The sequence below is a fragment of the Orussus abietinus genome, unplaced genomic scaffold (genome assembly GCF_000612105.2).
Source record: "Orussus abietinus isolate OABI.00-Male unplaced genomic scaffold, Oabi_2.0 scaffold195, whole genome shotgun sequence".
Taxonomy (NCBI): domain Eukaryota; kingdom Metazoa; phylum Arthropoda; class Insecta; order Hymenoptera; family Orussidae; genus Orussus; species Orussus abietinus.
Window position 1 is genome coordinate 143,503 of NW_019394374.1, and position 17,632 is coordinate 161,134.

The window sequence follows — 17,632 nt, forward strand, 5'->3', positions numbered from 1 at the left end:
CAATCTCCGGCAACTCTCCGGCACTCCCCGGCACTCTCCAGCAACTTTCCGGCACTCTGCGGCACCCTGCGGCACTCTCCGACAAATCTCTGCACTCTCCGTCACTCTCCGGCACTCTGCGGCACTCTTCGGCCCTCTGCGGCACTCTGCGGCACTCTCCAGCAACTCTCCGGCACTCTCCGGCCCTCTCCGGCACTCTCCAGCAACTCTACGGCATTCCCCGACACTCTCCGTCACTCTCCGTCACTCTCCGTCACTCTCCGGCACTCTCCGGTACTCTCCGTCACTCTCCGGCACTCTGTGGCCCTCTGCGTCACTCTGCGGCGCTCTACCACACTCCGCGGCATCTCTCTGGCACTCTGCGGCAACTCTCCGGCACTCCTCGGCACTCTCCGGCAACTTTCCGGCACTCTGCGGCAACTCTCCGGCACTCTTTAGCAATTTTCCGACACTCTCCGGCACTCTCCGGTACTCTCCGTCACTCTCCGGCACTCTGCGGCACTCTGCGGCACTCTCCGGCACTCTCCGGCAACTCTGCGGCACTCTCCGGCAACTCTCCGGCACTCTACGGCACTCTACGGTACTCTCCGGCAACTCTCCGGCACTCTGCGGCACTCTGCGGCAACTCTCCGGCTCTCTCCAGCACTCTGCGGCACTCTCCGATACCTTTCCGGCACTCTACTGCACTTAACAACACGCAACAGCTCTGTATCCCAACTCATCTCTGGTTGAGTTGGGCGATTGCTCACGGGCAGGGTCGCGCCATCGCGTCCTGTGCTGCCCTCTGATTTCGTACGTCAGCTTTCACCATTTTTGGCCGCCACGTGCGACGCAACGAATTTCTGTTAGGGGCTCGCGCACTCGGGATGGCGGTGCCACCTAACAGTAGCCATTGGCGGCTTACGTACTCGAGATGGTAATACCATGCGGCGGTTGACGGTGGTGGCTTACCTACGGTTACCGACCCTGTTCGCTTTTGATGATAAGGGAAGAGCACTCGTGGCGCCCTCTTTGACTTTACCCTTCACTTACCTTATTTAAATTACGGGAAGGTGAAAAATTTTATCTTAATTAAATTCTACTACACAGCTAGTTCGCGAATCGGTGTCATCACATAAGGATGGTACCGATCCCCCAGGTCCCGCAACGAGGAGGCCGCTGTGATTGGGACCCGCCTAAGCATAGACACCTGGTTCCGTTGAGTTCCCAGCGTCCCAGGAACTCGCAGAACCAGGATTTCATAACCCATACGGCACACCACTCGCATACCATACTCATCCGTCCATACAACGCTCGCCGCACAGTATAAGGGAAGTCGCAGAGTACATTGCCAGTTGGCATCGAATTTCGAATATAATTTGCCGTAGAGGCATACTACTTCTAACGCGAACAATCCAGCAGCTTCCACCGCCACCGACGACTAACCCAGCTCGGCTGTCGGCCCGCGAATACGAGTTTCACTAGACGAGCTTGTCCCGGCTTACAGCAAGCAAAGCCCCCGCAGGATGCCGCCAAAGCGAAACAACGCATCGCGCAAACGACAACCTGAACCAGGTAGCCTTGCACGCCGTAGCTTAGCTACGGCGTACTAGGTGCCGACGGAAGCTGCCGGATACACTAAAGGTACGGCATTGCCGTACCTGCAAAAAACTACTTCGGTTAGCACGCAAATCCGAAATTACTAGCTGCATGGAAAGGTACCCGACAACGTCCTGTCCGCAGTTTACAATCACGCACGCACGCAATGAGTGCTTCCACTTTCAACTACGTTAAACTACTATCATACAAAAGAAAAAAAAAACACGCTAAGTGGAACCACTCGTGCAGCTATTTGCGGACCGGGGGTTTTCAACGATAGTTGGAAACCACCGATCCCCCAGGCTCACCACGTGGAGGTTGCTGCGCACCGAAGCCCTTTACGAACTTAATAAATTAATTTTAATATAAGGGCAATGGGAATAGGAAAGAGGTGGGATGTCTCCCATAAGGTCCGGTTTCACATCTCGAGTTAACCGGAGTTTGATTGGTTTACGGTCGGTTTAAACCGGCAGTAAACCAATTAAACTTTAGTTAACTCTGGAGTGGAACCGAGCCTTAATAGTGTATAAACATAATTACAGGTGTTTGTATGTATGTGTGAGCGGGGGTAGAAACAGGTAAACCGATGTTGACACTTCGGGGGACCGAAGGGTAATGATGCTCCGAACCCGCTCGCGGCCTTATATAGGGACCCCACCCCGGCATGCGCATGCGCAGCTCCTTATCGCACCTTAATATGTTCCAATTTTTTAGTTCCTTTATAAAAATGGATTTTCATGGCTACCAAGCCCTTTCTTAGTGTCTTTATACTTACATTATACAATTTCAATCGATTCGGTGCACCTAGATTCGAGAAAAATTTCGAAAACCACTGACCCCTCGGTTGTCTCTTTCACGGCACCTTAACGGAAAATCCATAATTTTAAGATGATGCAAGGGTAAGATGAATACATGGGTATCTTTTTCAGGTATCTGCGGTCAGGTGTCGGTCGAGAGAAGGGACAGTACGGTAATTGCGGACTCCCCATTGTCACAAAATTCTACTCCACATAAAATCCCCAAATTCTAATAACATATTTTGAAATTCATTAATCAACTATGTATCAGACATTTTTGGCGATCATCCACTTTCCAAATTCATTTTGATCTTAAGATCTCTCCGAGATCTCAATTATTTGTTAATATTCTTTTAAGGGGTATGGCCACGGTAGCGAGTATAAAATCATTTGCATATTCAACAATTTTTTTGTTGTATAAAAAGTAATTTATTTACAGAACTAATTACAGGTACATTTAGTGTATGTATCAAAGTAACAAAAATTGTTTTCTTCAATCATTGTCTTATGCGAAATGGCCGACAACTCCTATTTGCTTTTTTCATCTTTTTCCCGAGGCGTTCCACGGCGTGACATTTGGCGTTCACAATTTTTAACCTAGAACAAAACGAAAAAATTCTCGTTAATCTACATAAAAATACCTAGAGAAGTACATATGGAATTTTAAAAATATTAATTTTTTCGAAAATGGCAGGTATTTGAAGTTAATGGGTGAATTTCCAGTGAAAAATTTCGTATAAAACTGCTCATAAAATGGAAAGTTTTTAATTAATCAAAAATTCCGTATGTACCTATCTGCGAAATACAATTACAAAGATGATATAAAAATTTGAAGTCAATCGGAAGAAATTTGTCGAAGTTATTTATCACGCGAATTAGAAAAAAGCTGTTTTGAGAAAAATGCGTTTAATGTTTGACGTATAACTTTTTGTTGTTAAACTTGAAGAATCGAATCAAAAAAAATGTTTACCTTTAGTCTGCGATGCCAGCTCCATAAAGTCAACCTTCTAAGGCAAGATTTTCATCCTCTTCAGCTTTCCTACGCACAGTTACGCACAGTACGCAGTTTTCGTTGCTACAGCAATTGCTTCGACAAGTTTGTCATAAAAGGAATGGTATATCGGCCGTGACAATTCCATGAAGGCACTAAACTTTTTTATACCATTCAAACCTACAGCTAATAATCGCATCGCTAAGGTGATTCTGCGATTAATTTCATATCCATTTCTCACGTAAAGGCAATTAGGTATTTCAGTTTTCTCACACTGGTTACGAGAAATTACGATCTTGAAACCCAAACCGCGCATGGCCGATTCAGTGATTTTTACATCTTGACCGCACGTTTTGCAAACAACCACTTCAGCAATTGCGTTCATAACAGTTACGAAATTTATAAATCTGTTACCGAATTTAGCGTTAGTGTCATTATCACGCGAACTCGTTGACAGTCGTAGTTTCTTGGCCGACGCGCTCACGCCTTCTGCATCTGCCTCTGCTAAGAATCGATTTACCAGTCTACGCTTCGAAATATTGGTCTTATACGAAGACCAAGTATTTAATTTTGACCCCTTCTTTGATAGATAAACCTTTTTTTGGTCACTCATTTCGGCTGCTCACAAAGAATGCTTCAACTTGCACAATACAAAATCACGTACAAAAAGCAGAAGAGCAACTGAATGGCGTTCTTTCAACGGTCATACTGGCATTAGATGATCCTCTATAGGTATGTTTTCGTACAGGTAGACAACCAGTGCTCTCTAATGGTATAGCTCCGAAAATCCGAGGTCGTCACGCGGCGCGCTCGGATACTCCACGGCCGCGCTACAAGTAGGCTTATGTTACATGCTCAAAGTCGATAAAGAAAATTTTTTTCGCTGTAAGTCAAATGCTAACTTATTCTTATGATATTAAAGCATCGTTTAAGCCAAAAAAACAAAAATCGTTTTTTTGAAAATTCTACCGTGGCCATACCCCTTAAAAGAATTTGAAAAATGAATTTCAAAATTGGATGATCGTCAAAAATATCTAATACAAAGTTGATTAGTAAATTTCAAAATTGGTTAGCCGAGTAGCCATTCGCGAATCGATGCTTCTCTTGCATTTCCGTGCAAGTCGAATCAACGATTCCCCAGGCCCACCACGAGGAGGTCGCCGCTCAATGGGGCCCGTCTAGGAGCTCTAAAACATCTACCTAGACACCCATCCTGTCACCTCTTCGTCACGAGACTTCGAGGTGTCACGATGGGATTTTCTTCATTTTTTCCCGCGGGAAGAAATGTTCTTAAAACTAACTTACACACTTGATTTTACAGTTAATTAACCTACGCGAGAGACCACCTTCACCAATCTAACACAGAGGGTGTAAATGGAACTCTGCTAGAAGGGCCTATTTTCGATACAAAAGCAATCGTTAATGGTTCAGGCGACCGTACGACCCACGACTGCCCGCAACGCACGCTTCACCTTGTCGGCCGCCAAGGGGAAGCGTCCGCCGCAAAACGGAAGTTAGATCGCACGGTCTAGCATACCGCAGACTTGCTGCGACACACTATGTACTATCAACGACTGCGGATTCTAGAGCGTGAAAATCACCACGCCAGCAAACTTTAATTTCGCGTGACTCCATTCGCGGGGCAAAAGCAGACGTTAACGATGCAGGCGATCGTACGACCCGACAAACGCCCGCGACGCACGCTTTACCTTGTCGGCCGCCAAGGAGAAGCGTGCGCCACGAAACGAATGTCAGAATCGCACAACCTCGCATGTCGCAGCACAGCTGCGACACACTGTGCAACGCCAACGGCTGCAGACTCTAAAGACATGAATATAATCCACGTCTGCAAAATCAACAGAAACACATCAAAATAAAATCTTACTTGATTTCAGTGGTCTCTGTACACGAGACGGCACTTATATTAAACGCGAATCTTCTTCGATGATGGTGATCCTTCCTGGTGGGTAGAGAGAGCGTCCCCAGTCTTCGGCGTCTTCTTCGCCACTGGTTCGAAGGGACTTTTGGAATCTTCGTCCCGAGGATGATACGGGAAGGGAGCCTAATCGGACGTTTTTAATTGGCTGCTTAACAGATGGTGGGGATTAGAATTTACCATACCGTCCCTTCTCCCGACCGATACCTGACACCTGATCCCCGGCCGTGTCCGACTCCGTGATCGGACGACGTCGCCGGCCCAATCACGGTCCATCACCGGCCCTATAATAGACCGTGATTGGGTCGGCGACGTCGTCCAATCACGGAGTCAGACACGGCCGGGGATTGCGGCCCGGCCGGCGGATCGCCAGCTGCTCCTGAAAATTTGCCGCGATAAGATGTCGTCGAAAATTAAGAACATGGTGGGGGGCGCGAGGGACGTATTACATACCACGAGTGACATTTATATCAACATGGTGCTATAATTCTCAATCGACGGCATCCAGAGATCGTAACGAGGTGCAAGGGACGCTTCGTAGATGACGAGGTGGGGTGTACGCCCAGTTTCCGAACCGACGCGAAGACAATGAGGTTAGGACGCGACAGTGATCACGGTCCGCGAGTGCCATTGATTAAATATCGTTCAGCGAAAGAAAAAGAATTCAACGAAGGCAGTAATATAGTATTATCGTTCAATGAAGCAAGAGGAAGACGAAGCGAAGGCAGCGTATCCAGCGTACCCAGCGTATCCAGAGTATCCAGCGAATGCAGCGAATGCAGCGAATGCAGCGAATGCAGCGAATGCAGCGACTGCAGCGAAAGCAGCGAAAGCAGCGAAAGCAGCGAAAGCAGTGGAAGCGGACACAAAGGTGGAATGCAGCCAGAGCCAATGTCGAAGGGAGGCAGATGGAGAGGAGGCCAGAAACCCCAGGTCTCTGCGGAGGGATCTCCTGGGGGAGTACTGCCAGAAAAAGACGTATCGTCCCGTTGGTAAGTCTCAACATTTTCTTCCTCCGATCCCCTCATGCCGCAGGATGACAGGTCCGTACCGTCACGGGGATCGGTTGTACGTTACGATTTGTTTGAGGGACCGCGAGTGGACGGGGAGTGACCTCTCGCCGACTCGCGAGTGGCCGCGTAAACTTTGTTTATTTCTTGTGTATTGACTTAGACTAGGAATAGCTTTCTCCTGGGTCCGCGGTAGATTACGTTTCGCGTTTATTTATCATGCGCCGGGAAGTCGGACGACCCTCCGACTTCGGGGCCATCGGTTTCGCAATATATCTTCAAATGATCTCAAAAAGACTTGGGAGGAGGATCTCGCGAGGAGCCGACCTCGAGACGAAGTGGCACTTCGATGTGCCTGTGGATCGATTTAGAGCCGCCGCCTCGACGAGGGGAACGTTTCAGGATTTTCAACTATTTTCGGCCAAGCCTTCCACTACCCTGGGGCCGTAGTGCGTGCTGGGCTTGGCCTTTCTTTTTTGGAAAAATTATGAAATATGGATATCGAGTAGAGTCAGTAGCTCGTTTCAACGATGTATAAATTAATTAGCTTAGGATTCTTCCAGCCTCTACAACGGTAGGTGCCCTTTCTTGTGGCCGCGTTCTTTGCTGGCCTCCACCCTTCGACTCCTCCAGGAGCGAGTCGATCGGGTCGGGGCCAGGAGACGCGGTAAACCGATATTTCGCGAATCCCTCCAATTGCTATCCGCGTTTCGATTCCGCGAACAAGTTTAATTTTTCTTTTATTCAACCGGCGATGGCAATCGGAACGTATAAGTGTGAGAACTGAACTCGGGGGTCGGACGCATCCCGGGATGCTGTCCCTAGGATTAGGCTTTTTGTCCCCGGGCGGAATGAGAGTTGGAACGAATGTGTTTTTTCTTTTAGATATAGCTAGGGAGGTAGGTCAGTTATCTTGAGTGAATGTCTAGATGTAAGCAGACAGGGCCAGGGCGGGATCTCTTCCTGGGGGTTTGGGAGGAGATCCTGAACCTGGGGTAATTTTCCATCGTCCGCGCTTCCGGAAGCGCGGAGGATGTCCACCCTGTGATATATCCGCGATTGTATCAATTTTCTTTCAGCAATAAAATTAATTAGACTGCGCTTGGGAATCGAATAAATGTGCAATACGCTCGGACTGCGCATCCTCGGATCGCAGGTCGTCGTTTTGCTAGATTTTAGATTCTGCCCGAAGAGATTACAAGTGTCGAAGAGGCTATATGCCGAAGCGGCCCCTTAAGAAGAGGGCAACTACGATGGCCTTCCATTCTTTGGACAGTCATCCATTTTTTTCGCCACGTTATCCCTCTAATTTTTTGTATATCCTTCTGTCTGGATTGACGGGGAGAGACGGTGAACTATCGTTTTCATGAAATTTTCTCGAGTCTGCATTTAAGTAAGATAAATATATTAGATTTTTGTCACGCCAAGTAATGTATAATTGAATACATTTTTACTGGGTCAATTATACGAGATCGATGCACTGCGAAATATTCTTGACTTTAATGGTAACTTTAGTAAGTTATTAGCTCTTGTATCACCGTCTCTTTCTCGCTTTCCCAATGGTTTCGTTTGTGCCTTTGTGTTCCCTTTCAGCTTTAGGTGGGCGACTTCGAAGAATCTGGCGACTTCCTGGTGTTTCTTCAATGTTCTGTTTTACCTGTACTTTTGTGCCCCTTTGCAGGTTTAGGTGNCCTGGAAGCAGGTGATTTGGCAGAGATGAGTTGGGAGATTGCCATAATGGTAAGCCACCACCGTCAACTGCCGCATGGTATTACCATCACGAATACGTGAGCCGCCAACGGCAACTGGTAGATAGCACAGCCATCGCGAGTGCGCGAGCCCCTACCAGAAATTCGTTGCGCCGCCCTTGGGGGCAAAAAACGGTGAAAGCTAACGTACGAAACCAGAGGGCAGCACACGATGCGATCGCGCGATCCTGCCTGTGAGCAATCTCCCAACTCATCTCTGTGAACGGCTATAAGCAATTTACCAACTGAAGCAAACTGAAGTGTTGACAGCGTACGCAGGTGGCTATGATACCATTTATAAACAAAACTTTGGTGACAGGGAACGAAACAAAATTAAATTAATACTATTTCGCGGTATTAATTTCAGGGATAAATCTCTCATTTATAATGTGCTTACTTCTGAAGGTAACGTAGGGCTAAAATTGCACTAAACGAAACATACGTAAATTTTACTATTCGATATTGTTCCGGGGTACCGGTATTGTCGTGTGGCATTGGAATAAATAGTTAATCAATCTTTTACAATGGCGACATTGAAGGGTATATTTCCAGAGCCGAGTAAGTATTGGAATGATCATATACAGATTTGGAAAGAACTTTTTGTTTAATATTTGTACCACCGTAAGTTCTTAGTTCTGTTAAATTTTAGGGCCAGTACAACGAAAAAATTTTATTCATGAAAACGTGAAAAATGTTCGCAAAATGGAACAGTTTTTTCATACCAATAAAGAGATTGAGGATTTGCAAAAAGTTCACGTCCAGAGACAGCAAAGAGTACCAGACAAGTATCGAAATGTTGGACCTAGAGTTCATTCTAGTCTTCGAGAAAATAAGCATGATGATGCATTTGTAAACGATTTATATGCTATAAAGGCAGAAGATGACATGGATCTACTGCATCACAAAAGCAATATAATTACAGTATCTAATAAATCTAATAAAAAAATATCTAAACTGTCAAAAAATGTGACAGAAACGAAACAGAAAAGTATGGAGAGAAACAAATCAACCAATAAAAATGAGAAGAATAAGCAATCGAAAAGGCCTTCCGAATCAGATATTTCACATAGAAAATTAGAGGAAAGAAGCAATGTAAAATACAGAAATCAAGGAATACAAACACTGGACACAAAATCTTTGAACGATTTATATGCAGAAGGAGTTATTAGGTAGTAAGATATTAGTTTCAATCCTATCCTTTAGTACATTGAAACTTTTTTTAAATCCTATTCCTTTAAAGATATCCATCGTGTCGAAGCCCACAAAATAATTCATTGGCACCAAGAGTGGAGCTCAACCAAGACAAAACTCCTAAAGTCTGGTCAAATCCTCCCTCGGATAGAGGAGATGTATTTCCATCTTTGGATTTAACTCAGGAATCAGAGCAAAAGCAAAGTGAAAGTCTTACTCCTGCTGAAAAAGTAGATTATATCAAATTGAACAAGCAACAAACTTCTGTTGCTAATAAAATGGCAAATCGACTCAGCAACAGCATACCGCCTCATTATCGCAAGGGTGTTGTTCCCAAGTATGATATTAAAAGTAACTCTTGTTCTTATCTATTATTGAATTGTTATTAACATTGTTTGCTGCTTCTATTCATTAGTTCATTAGAAGTATACATTTTTTAATAACAGCATCAATACAAATAAATGTAAGGTTATTTATCCAATTATTTTTAGGAATTAGTAATAGTGATAACAGTCCAAGTATATAATTATTCTTATTTTATTTCAAATAATGGCAAATCCGGGCAGTTTATTAACTGGTGAACATTTTCAATAGATTACTTTATGCCTTTTATAATAGATATATTCGTGAACGAAAGGAAGCTCAACAGCAAAAAGATGAATTAGCCAAAGCAGCGGCATCGCTTGCTGATTGTCCAGAAGGTCATATCCCCCTTCCTGACAATGAACGTAAAGAAACATTGCGAATGTTAAAAAAGAGTGAGTAACAAGCAAATGCAATAGGTTAACAATGCACTGCAAGTATTTACATTTTTCAGATTATCAAGAGTTTGTTAACGAGTTAAATAAGATGCCCATAAAGACTGATACTCTTAAATCCCAAAGAAGAAAAATGGAAATCGAAAAACAACTTAATAAATTGGAAGAAGGTATAAAGGTATTTTCAAGACCAAAAGTTTATGTAAAAGTGAATGCTTAATATTTCGATTGAGGTAATTCATGATATTCAAAAGGTGATCACTGTATCACGTTTCTTCACATTGGACTGTCATTGTATATAATAGCAATTACTGCAATATGTATTATACATATTTATGCTGTAGTCTCATATGCGTTGTATTATCTTGTTTTAAGCTTGTCAAGATTGTTGTAAAGTTGTACATATGAATTTTAAGATTGATAAATTACCTAGTCCACTTTAAAATTAAAAATTCACTAGACTTCAAGATTCAAATACAAAGTAAAGTAGAATAAACTATTTTTCTAAACAAAAGTCATCATAATTTTATTACGATTTATGTTAAAATCTATATATGATACACAAACTAGTTTGATTTAAATATTACAAGTAGTAGCTATACATACAGTGACTGAAATATAGAATTTTTATGTTACAAACTATTTTGTACTCTGTCTGTCATCATCGGTAACATAACTTTTGTCAATAGTATGTACAAACGACGAAGGGTCAAATTTAAGTCTTCCTAAATTGAAAAAAATTTCTTCATTTTCTATCCATTGTCTTGTATCAAAGTCTTTAAAAAATATTTTTATTTCCTTCTCTGCTGAGTCAGGAGAATCTAAAACCAGAGATGATTTGTAAAAAATTTATACAACATCGTCACATAGTTTTGACAGTACTTTAATTACCTGAACCATGTGTAGCGTTTCTAGTATCTGATAAACCAAATATGCCTCGAATGGTTTCTGGCGCATTATATTGGGCTTGATAGACTTTTGTTGGTCCCATTAACATTCTCCATCGAACGATAGCGTTATGACCTGCTAAGATATGAATATCCGATGGCCCACTGCACATGAACGTTAAGAGTCGATTATAAAAAAATTTTCCCTTGTGATCCGAATAGAATAATTCTGCCTCACTTGGAACAATAACCTTCCTCAGTGATCTGACAACTTTGAAATTATTGTCAATTATTATATCACGAATTTTCTGAAAATTAAAGGACTCTCATTGCGCAACTATTTTACATTTGACATTTGAATGCTATTTCTAATACGACATACATGCTCAAGGTTACAAAATCAGATTTTGTCATATTCACAAAACCATAAGGTTCCATTGAATATTATACAAATGAGTGGGCTCATTCGTAACACTGACATTACATACGCAAGTAAGAAATACTTTGTATATTTCATTGCACTAATGGTAAGGTTATGTAATTACTTGAACGGCAAACGGTGACTTAACCACGTGTGGCTTAAGTACAGCCAATGTCAATTGGAGTAACTGCTTGGATTTCATCGTGAGATTCGCCGTTCGAGCGTAAATCTCACTGATACCGAAAAATTTCGAATCATGTCATTGAAATAAAATAACTTGACATTACCACAATTCAAATCTCTCAAATGGGCTTCCAGCTGACGGCCGCGTGCGCGCGCAACTTGTCTTGGCATAGCGGACCTTGGCACGGGACGGCCAGTGAGCCATCTCCATCGATTTAAGTACATTTATATCTTTCATACTTACATTCACTTGTGTTTTCATTTACGAAACCTGACTACTAGTTACTCGCGACAGGAACGTGCAACAACAGAACAATAAATGTATTTTCAATTGGCATTTGCAGAAATATACGAGGATATATAGCAAAATTTAGATAAAAATAAGGAATACGCTCTTTACGCGAAAATCACAGCTACTTACCTTGGACAACAGATATATAATTTTTTATATGACTGAATTGAAATAAAAAAATGTGTACGGGCTGTTACACACAGAATGAACAATAAATTTGCGATGAGTGTTGAAGGTACAAATGTAATTATTACACGTATGAATATATTAAATATACTTTGAATTTCTTCTTTTCATACAAACATTAGACATTCTGACTTTGTTAGAAATTCAAGTTTATCGTATTTTTACGTGACTTCCACCATAAAATCTTATGTGCCGTGGGGCATTTAGGATTTACATAGGATTTCCGGTGGTTAGAACACGTGACGTTTTTACGGCGGCCGTCGCTACGATCGGAGTTTCCTCCTTCATAGTTTTGGGGTCTCTTGAAGTGAAGAAAACCCCCCAGGCCGCCGCAGAATCCCCATCATTGGCGTCGGTATTTTTCTTGAAGTTATGTACCGAATAACGATTGTACAATCCCCAGATGCTGTTCATTAACTTGCTGTTATATTTCAAAGGGGTCAGCTCCATGCCTGTAAACGAAAAACAGTAGTGTCAATTTATAGCACTGCGTGATGCGTTCGTATGCATACAAACTTGTCAAATATTATAAAACATCAGCATCTCAAGATTCTGGGCAAATAAGACTAAAAAACTAGAATATTGAAAAGTTACATAAATATGATTTCAAATGTCGATTGTACAAGTATCCGATTACTTAACATTTACGTTACAGCAAAAATAGTTGATTACTCGAGCTCCATTTTCTCGTGCACGAAGTGGTGCCCAATTACAAAAGAAAAGTAAAATTTAACGACACACTTATAAAGTTTCTTAAATGGCTAATGTATTTACGGCTGTGAAATTAATTTTCGTAAAATGAGGAATAATTTACCTTCGTTAGAAGGTTTGCAGTTAAACCCGTTTCCCTTATCAGAACCGCTGCTCTCATTTGCCGCCATCTTGGATGAGATGAAGTTGCGCTCGCGACTTTGGCGAATCTTGCAAGCAGCAAAAGCTGCTTGTGGAATAGCAGCCATTCTCTCGCAACCTATAATAGTAACCCAGTACAATAACACTTCTGACCAGCTGATACACGTAGAATCGGCAAGGCCAATCAACGCCTAATCAAACCTACCAGCGCAATTCTCGAAAAGCAGCTCCGCGATTTCCTTACGCGTAAATCTTCTTTCCGTGTAAACTGTTTTCCTGTATTCAGGAAGCCTTCTTTTCCGTGCTTTAGGCGGCTGGATTGCGCTAAACCTCATGCAGATCTCTTCGGGATACTCTAACAAAGTCATCAACTACTGGTTACGTTTTTGCTACAATAAAGACAGCCCAATAACAAACTGGCTCACTTTACTTCATCATCGGAAACACTAAGAACGGTATAATATCCTTATTTCATACGAACGCACTAACATAGGGAACGATCACTCAGTTCTCAAGATTTTTACTCGGATGATGCCTCGAACGGAATACTGGCGCTGGATGTGTGTTGCATCCTAATTTATAAGTATCAGAGCGGGGGAATCTAAAGAGGGATTGTCGACGTTGTTGTTTCGAGCTGCCTGTTACTGACTGTACAATACGAGTATCGTAATCGTAAACCGTATCCAATCGTCGAACGTACTTAAGCGTGCACTCGTAGACACGGACGGATGATAACGACTGCATGCGTCCCCTTAAAAAAACGGAGTATAAAGGTAGGATTATAGTAGGTTTTTCCAAGCAGATGGTTAATATACAATTCAGAGAGTTCATAAAGTGTAAAGTCGGTTGAAGTATATACTACGGTTTGTACACTTCCGCGGAAAACGTGAACAACTGATAACGGTTATGCTTAAATATTAAAAATACTTCATGTATCGCCAAAAAAATTTTTTTTTTTTTTAATAAAAAGAACGCAAGATATCCACTTATGGACACAAGCAGAAGATCGAGTTTGTCCATTCAAAGCTTTCCCATTGTATAGACTTTACGGGCTTATACTCTCGACCTGAAATTTTAAATGTTCGCACAGAATATCAAGATATTTCTTTATCTTTTTTGTATTTTGTAATATGGGTAACATATGTGGAAATTGCTCTGGATATTTACTCAACGTAACGCTACTTTCGTTGAATTGCGTTGCAACTTTCGCGATGCCCTCTTTCGCAGGGGGTCGCCATTAAATATGTCATTCCTTCCTCGTTTACGACTTTTCCATTCATAGAGTCCCCATCAGTGATTCACAGTTACTTTTCTTATACTCATTTTCTTTTTGTTGAATAAATACGTTACTCTGAAAATGTTTTATTTAGTACCGTAGACTGAAATTGTAGATTGTACCTTACTAATTTACCAGTCATTATTAAAGTCTAGGATGGATTGATAACAACTACGTTAGAATTCATACAAAGAGATTAAGTATGTCACCCATTAATAGTTTCTTTAACAAAAACTTTTTCAGCATCTAACTGAAGTGGCATTACGTGGTGAAATGAACGCGTCTGTACCGCATGTACGGTCACTCCGTATCAAAAGGGTTAAAAGATATTGATACATGATAATATAACAACTAACACGCACGAATTTTCCTAAAGCGAAGATAATATATGAAGAATGATGTCTGGAACGTCTTTTAAACGTTATTTATTATGTGATTTGCAGATAAAAGTAAACTAATTTGGTAGGAAAAGGGTTTCATTAATAAGGGCTGAAAACGAAGAAACTGTTTGAAAGGAGATACGTGTTTTATCGGTGGAGCAGCTGTACAGTAAGTACCAGTAGGTGTTTATTTTGAAATAAAATTGGCTGGCTTAACCCATCTCGAAGCACCATAACTTTCATCATTTTCAATCGATTGTAGTATCAACCATCGCGCAACAATTACGTGCAAATATTATAAGTATTTACGTATTTTTTATTTAAAATTATCAAAGTAAATGGATTGAACATTTTTAAGGAAAGTAAATGATAAGATTCTTCAAGATCGGCATTCAGAATGTCAATATTTAACGTCTCTATTATTTAGGTTAGGGATTAAATCAATTCAACTTTCTTTTTTAAACACATATCTGTACCTATATAATATTGAGAGAATGCAAAAATATTAGTCCTTCCTTCTTTTCTACCACGTAATCAATTTAATCCTAACAAATAATTACTACTTTCAAGCGGCTGACTTAAATATTTGCAAGTGCATTTCAACCCCGGGCTGCAAACTGAAATCTTCGAAGTTTTCCGCAAACTTTCAATAAGTTAATACGTTTTAAATGTCTCGCTCGTTATCGTTTGTACATTGGAATTACAATGGACCTCGATTTCTTGCAACTCCCAGAAATATCAGTACTGTCTGTAATATTTACCCTGTTTTTCGTATTCCTTTTAAGGAAGTGGTATAACGTTTTTAATAAAGTAAAGGTTGATTTAATAAAGTCCACTATTTATTACCTTTTTTGTTAAAATATTTAGTTTTGATTTAACGTGTTCTACTGCAAAGCGCCAGTTGGAAGAGTGACGGATACGAACAGCCATTGGTTGTCGTTTGACCTATAGCCCTGGAGCGTACACGAGCCTTGTTGCTTCGACGACGTTATCGTCTTCCATCATAGTAGTGGTGACGTTTAGTGACTCCCTGCGACGTTTTACATCTGAATAGGGATCAAGGTCCTTCTACTATCTGTACCGCGTCACGACCATGGCGGTCTACTCAGAGAATATAGATTTGCAAAAACTGTATTGTAACGAAAACCGCTACATAACTATAACATGATTCGCTTACAAGTAAAATCTGAAAACAACCACCGCATACGTATTACATAGTCAATATTAATACAGCGATTCAGTCTTCTTTCTCATAAGTGTGTGACCACTCGGGCTGTCTTTTTTCTATGAAGCTTCTAATCCCTTCTTGTGCGTCCCACAATTGTAAATTCCCGACCATTATCTCCGTTCCCAGGGCGTACGCCGTTAACGCGTCGAGGTCCAATTGCTCGTAGAAGAATCGTTTACCTAAGCTTATTACGGATCGGCTTTTTGCGTTTATTGCCGCAGTAATTCCCTGCACTTCTTCCTCTGAAAGCGAAAAGTATACTTGAGATGTCTTGATCGTGTCGTTTTTTGAAGTCTGCCAACGTAGTTATTAAATTACCGAGTTCCCCGTTTGTCACTACTTTGCTCACGAGACCTGCTTGATGAGCTTCTCGTGCCGAAATTGGCAGTCCCGTGAAGAGCATCCACGCGGCGACTTTTTTCGGTACGTTACGTACAAGTGGCACTCCAGGCGTCGAGCAGAAGATTCCGAAATTAGCCCTGAACATGGAAATATACGTTGACACATTTGTCGTAAATGTTTCCTCGACATTCAATTAGTCTACCCCGGTGTCGAGAAGCTGCTCCTCTCGCTGCAAACAGCCACATCACATGCTGCAACCAATTGACAACCGGCTGCAGCCGCTAGACCATCGACCGCAGCAACTACAGGAACAGGGCATTGTACGATGCAACGCATCAACTCTTCACACGTCGAGAACACTTCCTGATGATGATCCTTGCCATACTCAGCCGTCTACGGAATGGAAGCGGTAATTCATTACACAATGTGCAATAATATGCTAACTCATAATTTTGGTGTCTTGCCAACTAAAGGACCAAGTACCTGTACGAACCAACTCTTTTAGATTGTGCCCAGCTGAAAATACTTTCCCTGGAGCGGCATCTATGACGATGGATCGGAGCTCTTGATTATTCTGATCCCTCGTAATATTATACAGCAGAATTTTCATCATCTCCAGCGACAGGGAGTTCCGACTCCCTGCATGATTCAGTGTTATGGTTCTCACCTAAACATTTCATCTTATAAACAGAATCGTATCCACGGCAATGACGTAACTAAAAGAGATGCTCAAAGCAATTTAAAAAGAAGCAAGGAACATACGCTCGTCGAAAAAAATTGCTTCAGCAAATGGTAATGTAAACCCCTCCCTTCGAAACTTTATACCGATTCATCAAGCCCCGAGTATCTTCGAAATGAAGGTAACTAAGGTGCTAACCGTTGATCTACTTTTCAATGTCTTACGATACCTAGCTGTTACGACGATAAACAACGTTCCGCGATCGTTTAGTCATTCCGCTAGGAAAGGCGCGCGAACCTAAACATGCATATAGTGGGTTGCACATCTGCCTTATCACCTAGCGTAAATCTTCATTAATTAAATGGAATTGCTCTCACCCCGTTACTCTGCTTCGTGTCCACGTACTTCTCTTGGCTCTTTAGTATTCTGTTTGTCGAGAACGTCCTTGTAATAGATCGTCCCACCTGCAGCATCGAGAGACGACAAATATGGATTAGGGAACGCATTCGAAATAATTCCGCCGTGCGTTACGGTACCAATGCGCATGCGCCCGCCGTGCGCTCAATGGCGGAGTCGCTCGTATCGGCGTCGAGTAGCCCACAAGTAAACGTGCAGAAGTAATCGGTACATCGACGCATACGGCACAGCTATGAAACCTTGGGCAAAATTATGACATAACGTATTAGCGAAGCCTGGTGAATTACCTTCGAACCGACGTAAGCCAATCTCGGCAGTCCCACCATGATCGCCACCTGTCGGGGGAATCTTCCGGAGATCTGCGTTCTCGTCGCTCCACGCTCTCGTTAGGATAGGACATGCTCGAATTAATTCTCCGAAGTCTCAGGAGCGTAATCGCAATCGTGCAGGCCCGGTCACTGACACCGTAGGTCTCTCCGT

At 42.3% G+C, this 17,632-nt stretch overlaps 4 protein-coding genes and 1 long non-coding RNA gene across 12 annotated transcripts; 2 read left to right on the forward strand and 3 right to left on the reverse strand.

Annotated features, from left to right (window-relative positions):
• Positions 1 to 8,294: 8,294 nt before the first annotated feature.
• On the forward strand, positions 8,295 to 10,414 carry LOC105703643. Of its 4 annotated transcripts, XM_012432168.2 has the most exons (6): positions 8,295 to 8,339; positions 8,428 to 8,618; positions 8,710 to 9,229; positions 9,301 to 9,588; positions 9,870 to 10,009; positions 10,069 to 10,414. In XM_012432168.2, exons 2-6 carry the CDS (start codon positions 8,585 to 8,587, stop codon positions 10,227 to 10,229), a joined length of 1,143 nt encoding a protein of 380 aa, XP_012287591.1. In that variant the 5' UTR covers positions 8,295 to 8,339; positions 8,428 to 8,584; the 3' UTR covers positions 10,230 to 10,414. The 4 variants fall into 4 exon arrangements, with proteins under 4 accessions (XP_012287591.1, XP_012287607.1, XP_012287581.1 ...); XM_012432184.2 differs by lacking the exon at positions 8,295 to 8,339 and having other exon boundaries at positions 8,348 to 8,618; positions 8,694 to 9,229; XM_012432158.2 differs by lacking the exon at positions 8,295 to 8,339 and having other exon boundaries at positions 8,348 to 8,618.
• Positions 10,415 to 10,508: 94 nt separating this feature from the next.
• LOC105703669 (nucleoside diphosphate kinase 6) lies at positions 10,509 to 11,917 on the reverse strand. Of its 2 annotated transcripts, none has more exons than XM_012432223.2 (3): positions 11,605 to 11,917; positions 10,901 to 11,061; positions 10,509 to 10,830 (listed from the first exon to the last, which is right to left on the reverse strand). In XM_012432223.2, the coding sequence occupies exons 1-3, from the start codon at positions 11,760 to 11,762 to the stop codon at positions 10,649 to 10,651; spliced, it is 501 nt and encodes a 166-aa protein (XP_012287646.1). In that variant the 5' UTR covers positions 11,763 to 11,917; the 3' UTR covers positions 10,509 to 10,648. The 2 variants fall into 2 exon arrangements, with proteins under 2 accessions (XP_012287646.1, XP_012287637.1); XM_012432214.2 differs by having other exon boundaries at positions 10,901 to 11,204; positions 11,442 to 11,917.
• Positions 11,918 to 12,049: 132 nt separating this feature from the next.
• LOC105703680 lies at positions 12,050 to 13,456 on the reverse strand. Of its 3 annotated transcripts, none has more exons than XM_012432256.2 (4): positions 13,320 to 13,456; positions 13,036 to 13,185; positions 12,793 to 12,948; positions 12,050 to 12,430 (listed from the first exon to the last, which is right to left on the reverse strand). In XM_012432256.2, the coding sequence occupies exons 2-4, from the start codon at positions 13,163 to 13,165 to the stop codon at positions 12,189 to 12,191; spliced, it is 528 nt and encodes a 175-aa protein (XP_012287679.1). In that variant the 5' UTR covers positions 13,166 to 13,185; positions 13,320 to 13,456; the 3' UTR covers positions 12,050 to 12,188. The 3 variants fall into 3 exon arrangements, with proteins under 3 accessions (XP_012287679.1, XP_012287670.1, XP_023287825.1); XM_012432247.2 differs by having other exon boundaries at positions 13,036 to 13,219; positions 13,320 to 13,443; XM_023432057.1 differs by having other exon boundaries at positions 13,256 to 13,386.
• Positions 13,457 to 13,496: 40 nt separating this feature from the next.
• On the forward strand, positions 13,497 to 15,743 carry LOC105703700. Its single transcript, XR_001104384.1, has 2 exons — positions 13,497 to 13,603; positions 14,550 to 15,743. It is a non-coding gene; the product is annotated as an uncharacterized LOC105703700 (long non-coding RNA).
• On the reverse strand, positions 15,551 to 17,584 carry LOC105703659 (enoyl-CoA hydratase domain-containing protein 3, mitochondrial). Of its 2 annotated transcripts, XR_001104379.2 has the most exons (7): positions 17,440 to 17,584; positions 17,113 to 17,199; positions 16,550 to 16,723; positions 16,259 to 16,449; positions 16,033 to 16,193; positions 15,664 to 15,956; positions 15,551 to 15,587 (listed from the first exon to the last, which is right to left on the reverse strand). XR_001104379.2 is itself a non-coding variant. In XM_012432196.2 (6 exons), exons 1-6 carry the CDS (start codon positions 17,476 to 17,478, stop codon positions 15,724 to 15,726), a joined length of 885 nt encoding a protein of 294 aa, XP_012287619.1. In that variant the 5' UTR covers positions 17,479 to 17,584; the 3' UTR covers positions 15,627 to 15,723. The 2 variants fall into 2 exon arrangements, 1 of the variants encoding a protein (XP_012287619.1); XM_012432196.2 differs by lacking the exon at positions 15,551 to 15,587 and having other exon boundaries at positions 15,627 to 15,956.
• Between the last annotated feature and the right edge of the window lie 48 nt (positions 17,585 to 17,632).

What these genes read in the sequence shown, in the direction of transcription:
- LOC105703643 (XM_012432168.2), top strand. Translation starts at nt 8,585, where the DNA reads ATGGCGACATTGAAGGGTATATTTCCAGAGCCGA. An exon ending in TATGCAGAAGGAGTTATTAG is followed by an intron (nt 9,230 to 9,300) that starts GTAGTAAGATAT and finishes ATTCCTTTAAAG; the next exon opens with ATATCCATCGTGTCGAAGCC. An exon ending in CGCAAGGGTGTTGTTCCCAA is followed by an intron (nt 9,589 to 9,869) that starts GTATGATATTAA and finishes CTTTTATAATAG; the next exon opens with ATATATTCGTGAACGAAAGG.
- LOC105703669 (XM_012432214.2), bottom strand. Translation starts at nt 11,519, where the DNA reads ATGAAATCCAAGCAGTTACTCCAATTGACATTGGCTGTACTTAAGCCA. An exon ending in AGTCACCGTTTGCCGTTCAA is followed by an intron (nt 11,205 to 11,441) that starts GTAATTACATAA and finishes TTTAATTTTCAG; the next exon opens with AAAATTCGTGATATAATAAT. An exon ending in AAACGCTACACATGGTTCAG is followed by an intron (nt 10,831 to 10,900) that starts GTAATTAAAGTA and finishes CTCTGGTTTTAG; the next exon opens with ATTCTCCTGACTCAGCAGAG.
- LOC105703680 (XM_012432247.2), bottom strand. Translation starts at nt 13,198, where the DNA reads ATGACTTTGTTAGAGTATCCCGAAGAGATCTGCATGAGGTTTAGCGCA. An exon ending in GCTTTTCGAGAATTGCGCTG is followed by an intron (nt 12,949 to 13,035) that starts GTAGGTTTGATT and finishes TTACTATTATAG; the next exon opens with GTTGCGAGAGAATGGCTGCT. An exon ending in CTGCAAACCTTCTAACGAAG is followed by an intron (nt 12,431 to 12,792) that starts GTAAATTATTCC and finishes TTTCGTTTACAG; the next exon opens with GCATGGAGCTGACCCCTTTG.
- LOC105703659 (XM_012432196.2), bottom strand. Translation starts at nt 17,478, where the DNA reads ATGGTGGGACTGCCGAGATTGGCTTACGTCGGTTCGAAG. An exon ending in GGCACAATCTAAAAGAGTTG is followed by an intron (nt 16,450 to 16,549) that starts GTTCGTACAGGT and finishes TCCATTCCGTAG; the next exon opens with ACGGCTGAGTATGGCAAGGA. An exon ending in AGCAGCTTCTCGACACCGGG is followed by an intron (nt 16,194 to 16,258) that starts GTAGACTAATTG and finishes TTCCATGTTCAG; the next exon opens with GGCTAATTTCGGAATCTTCT.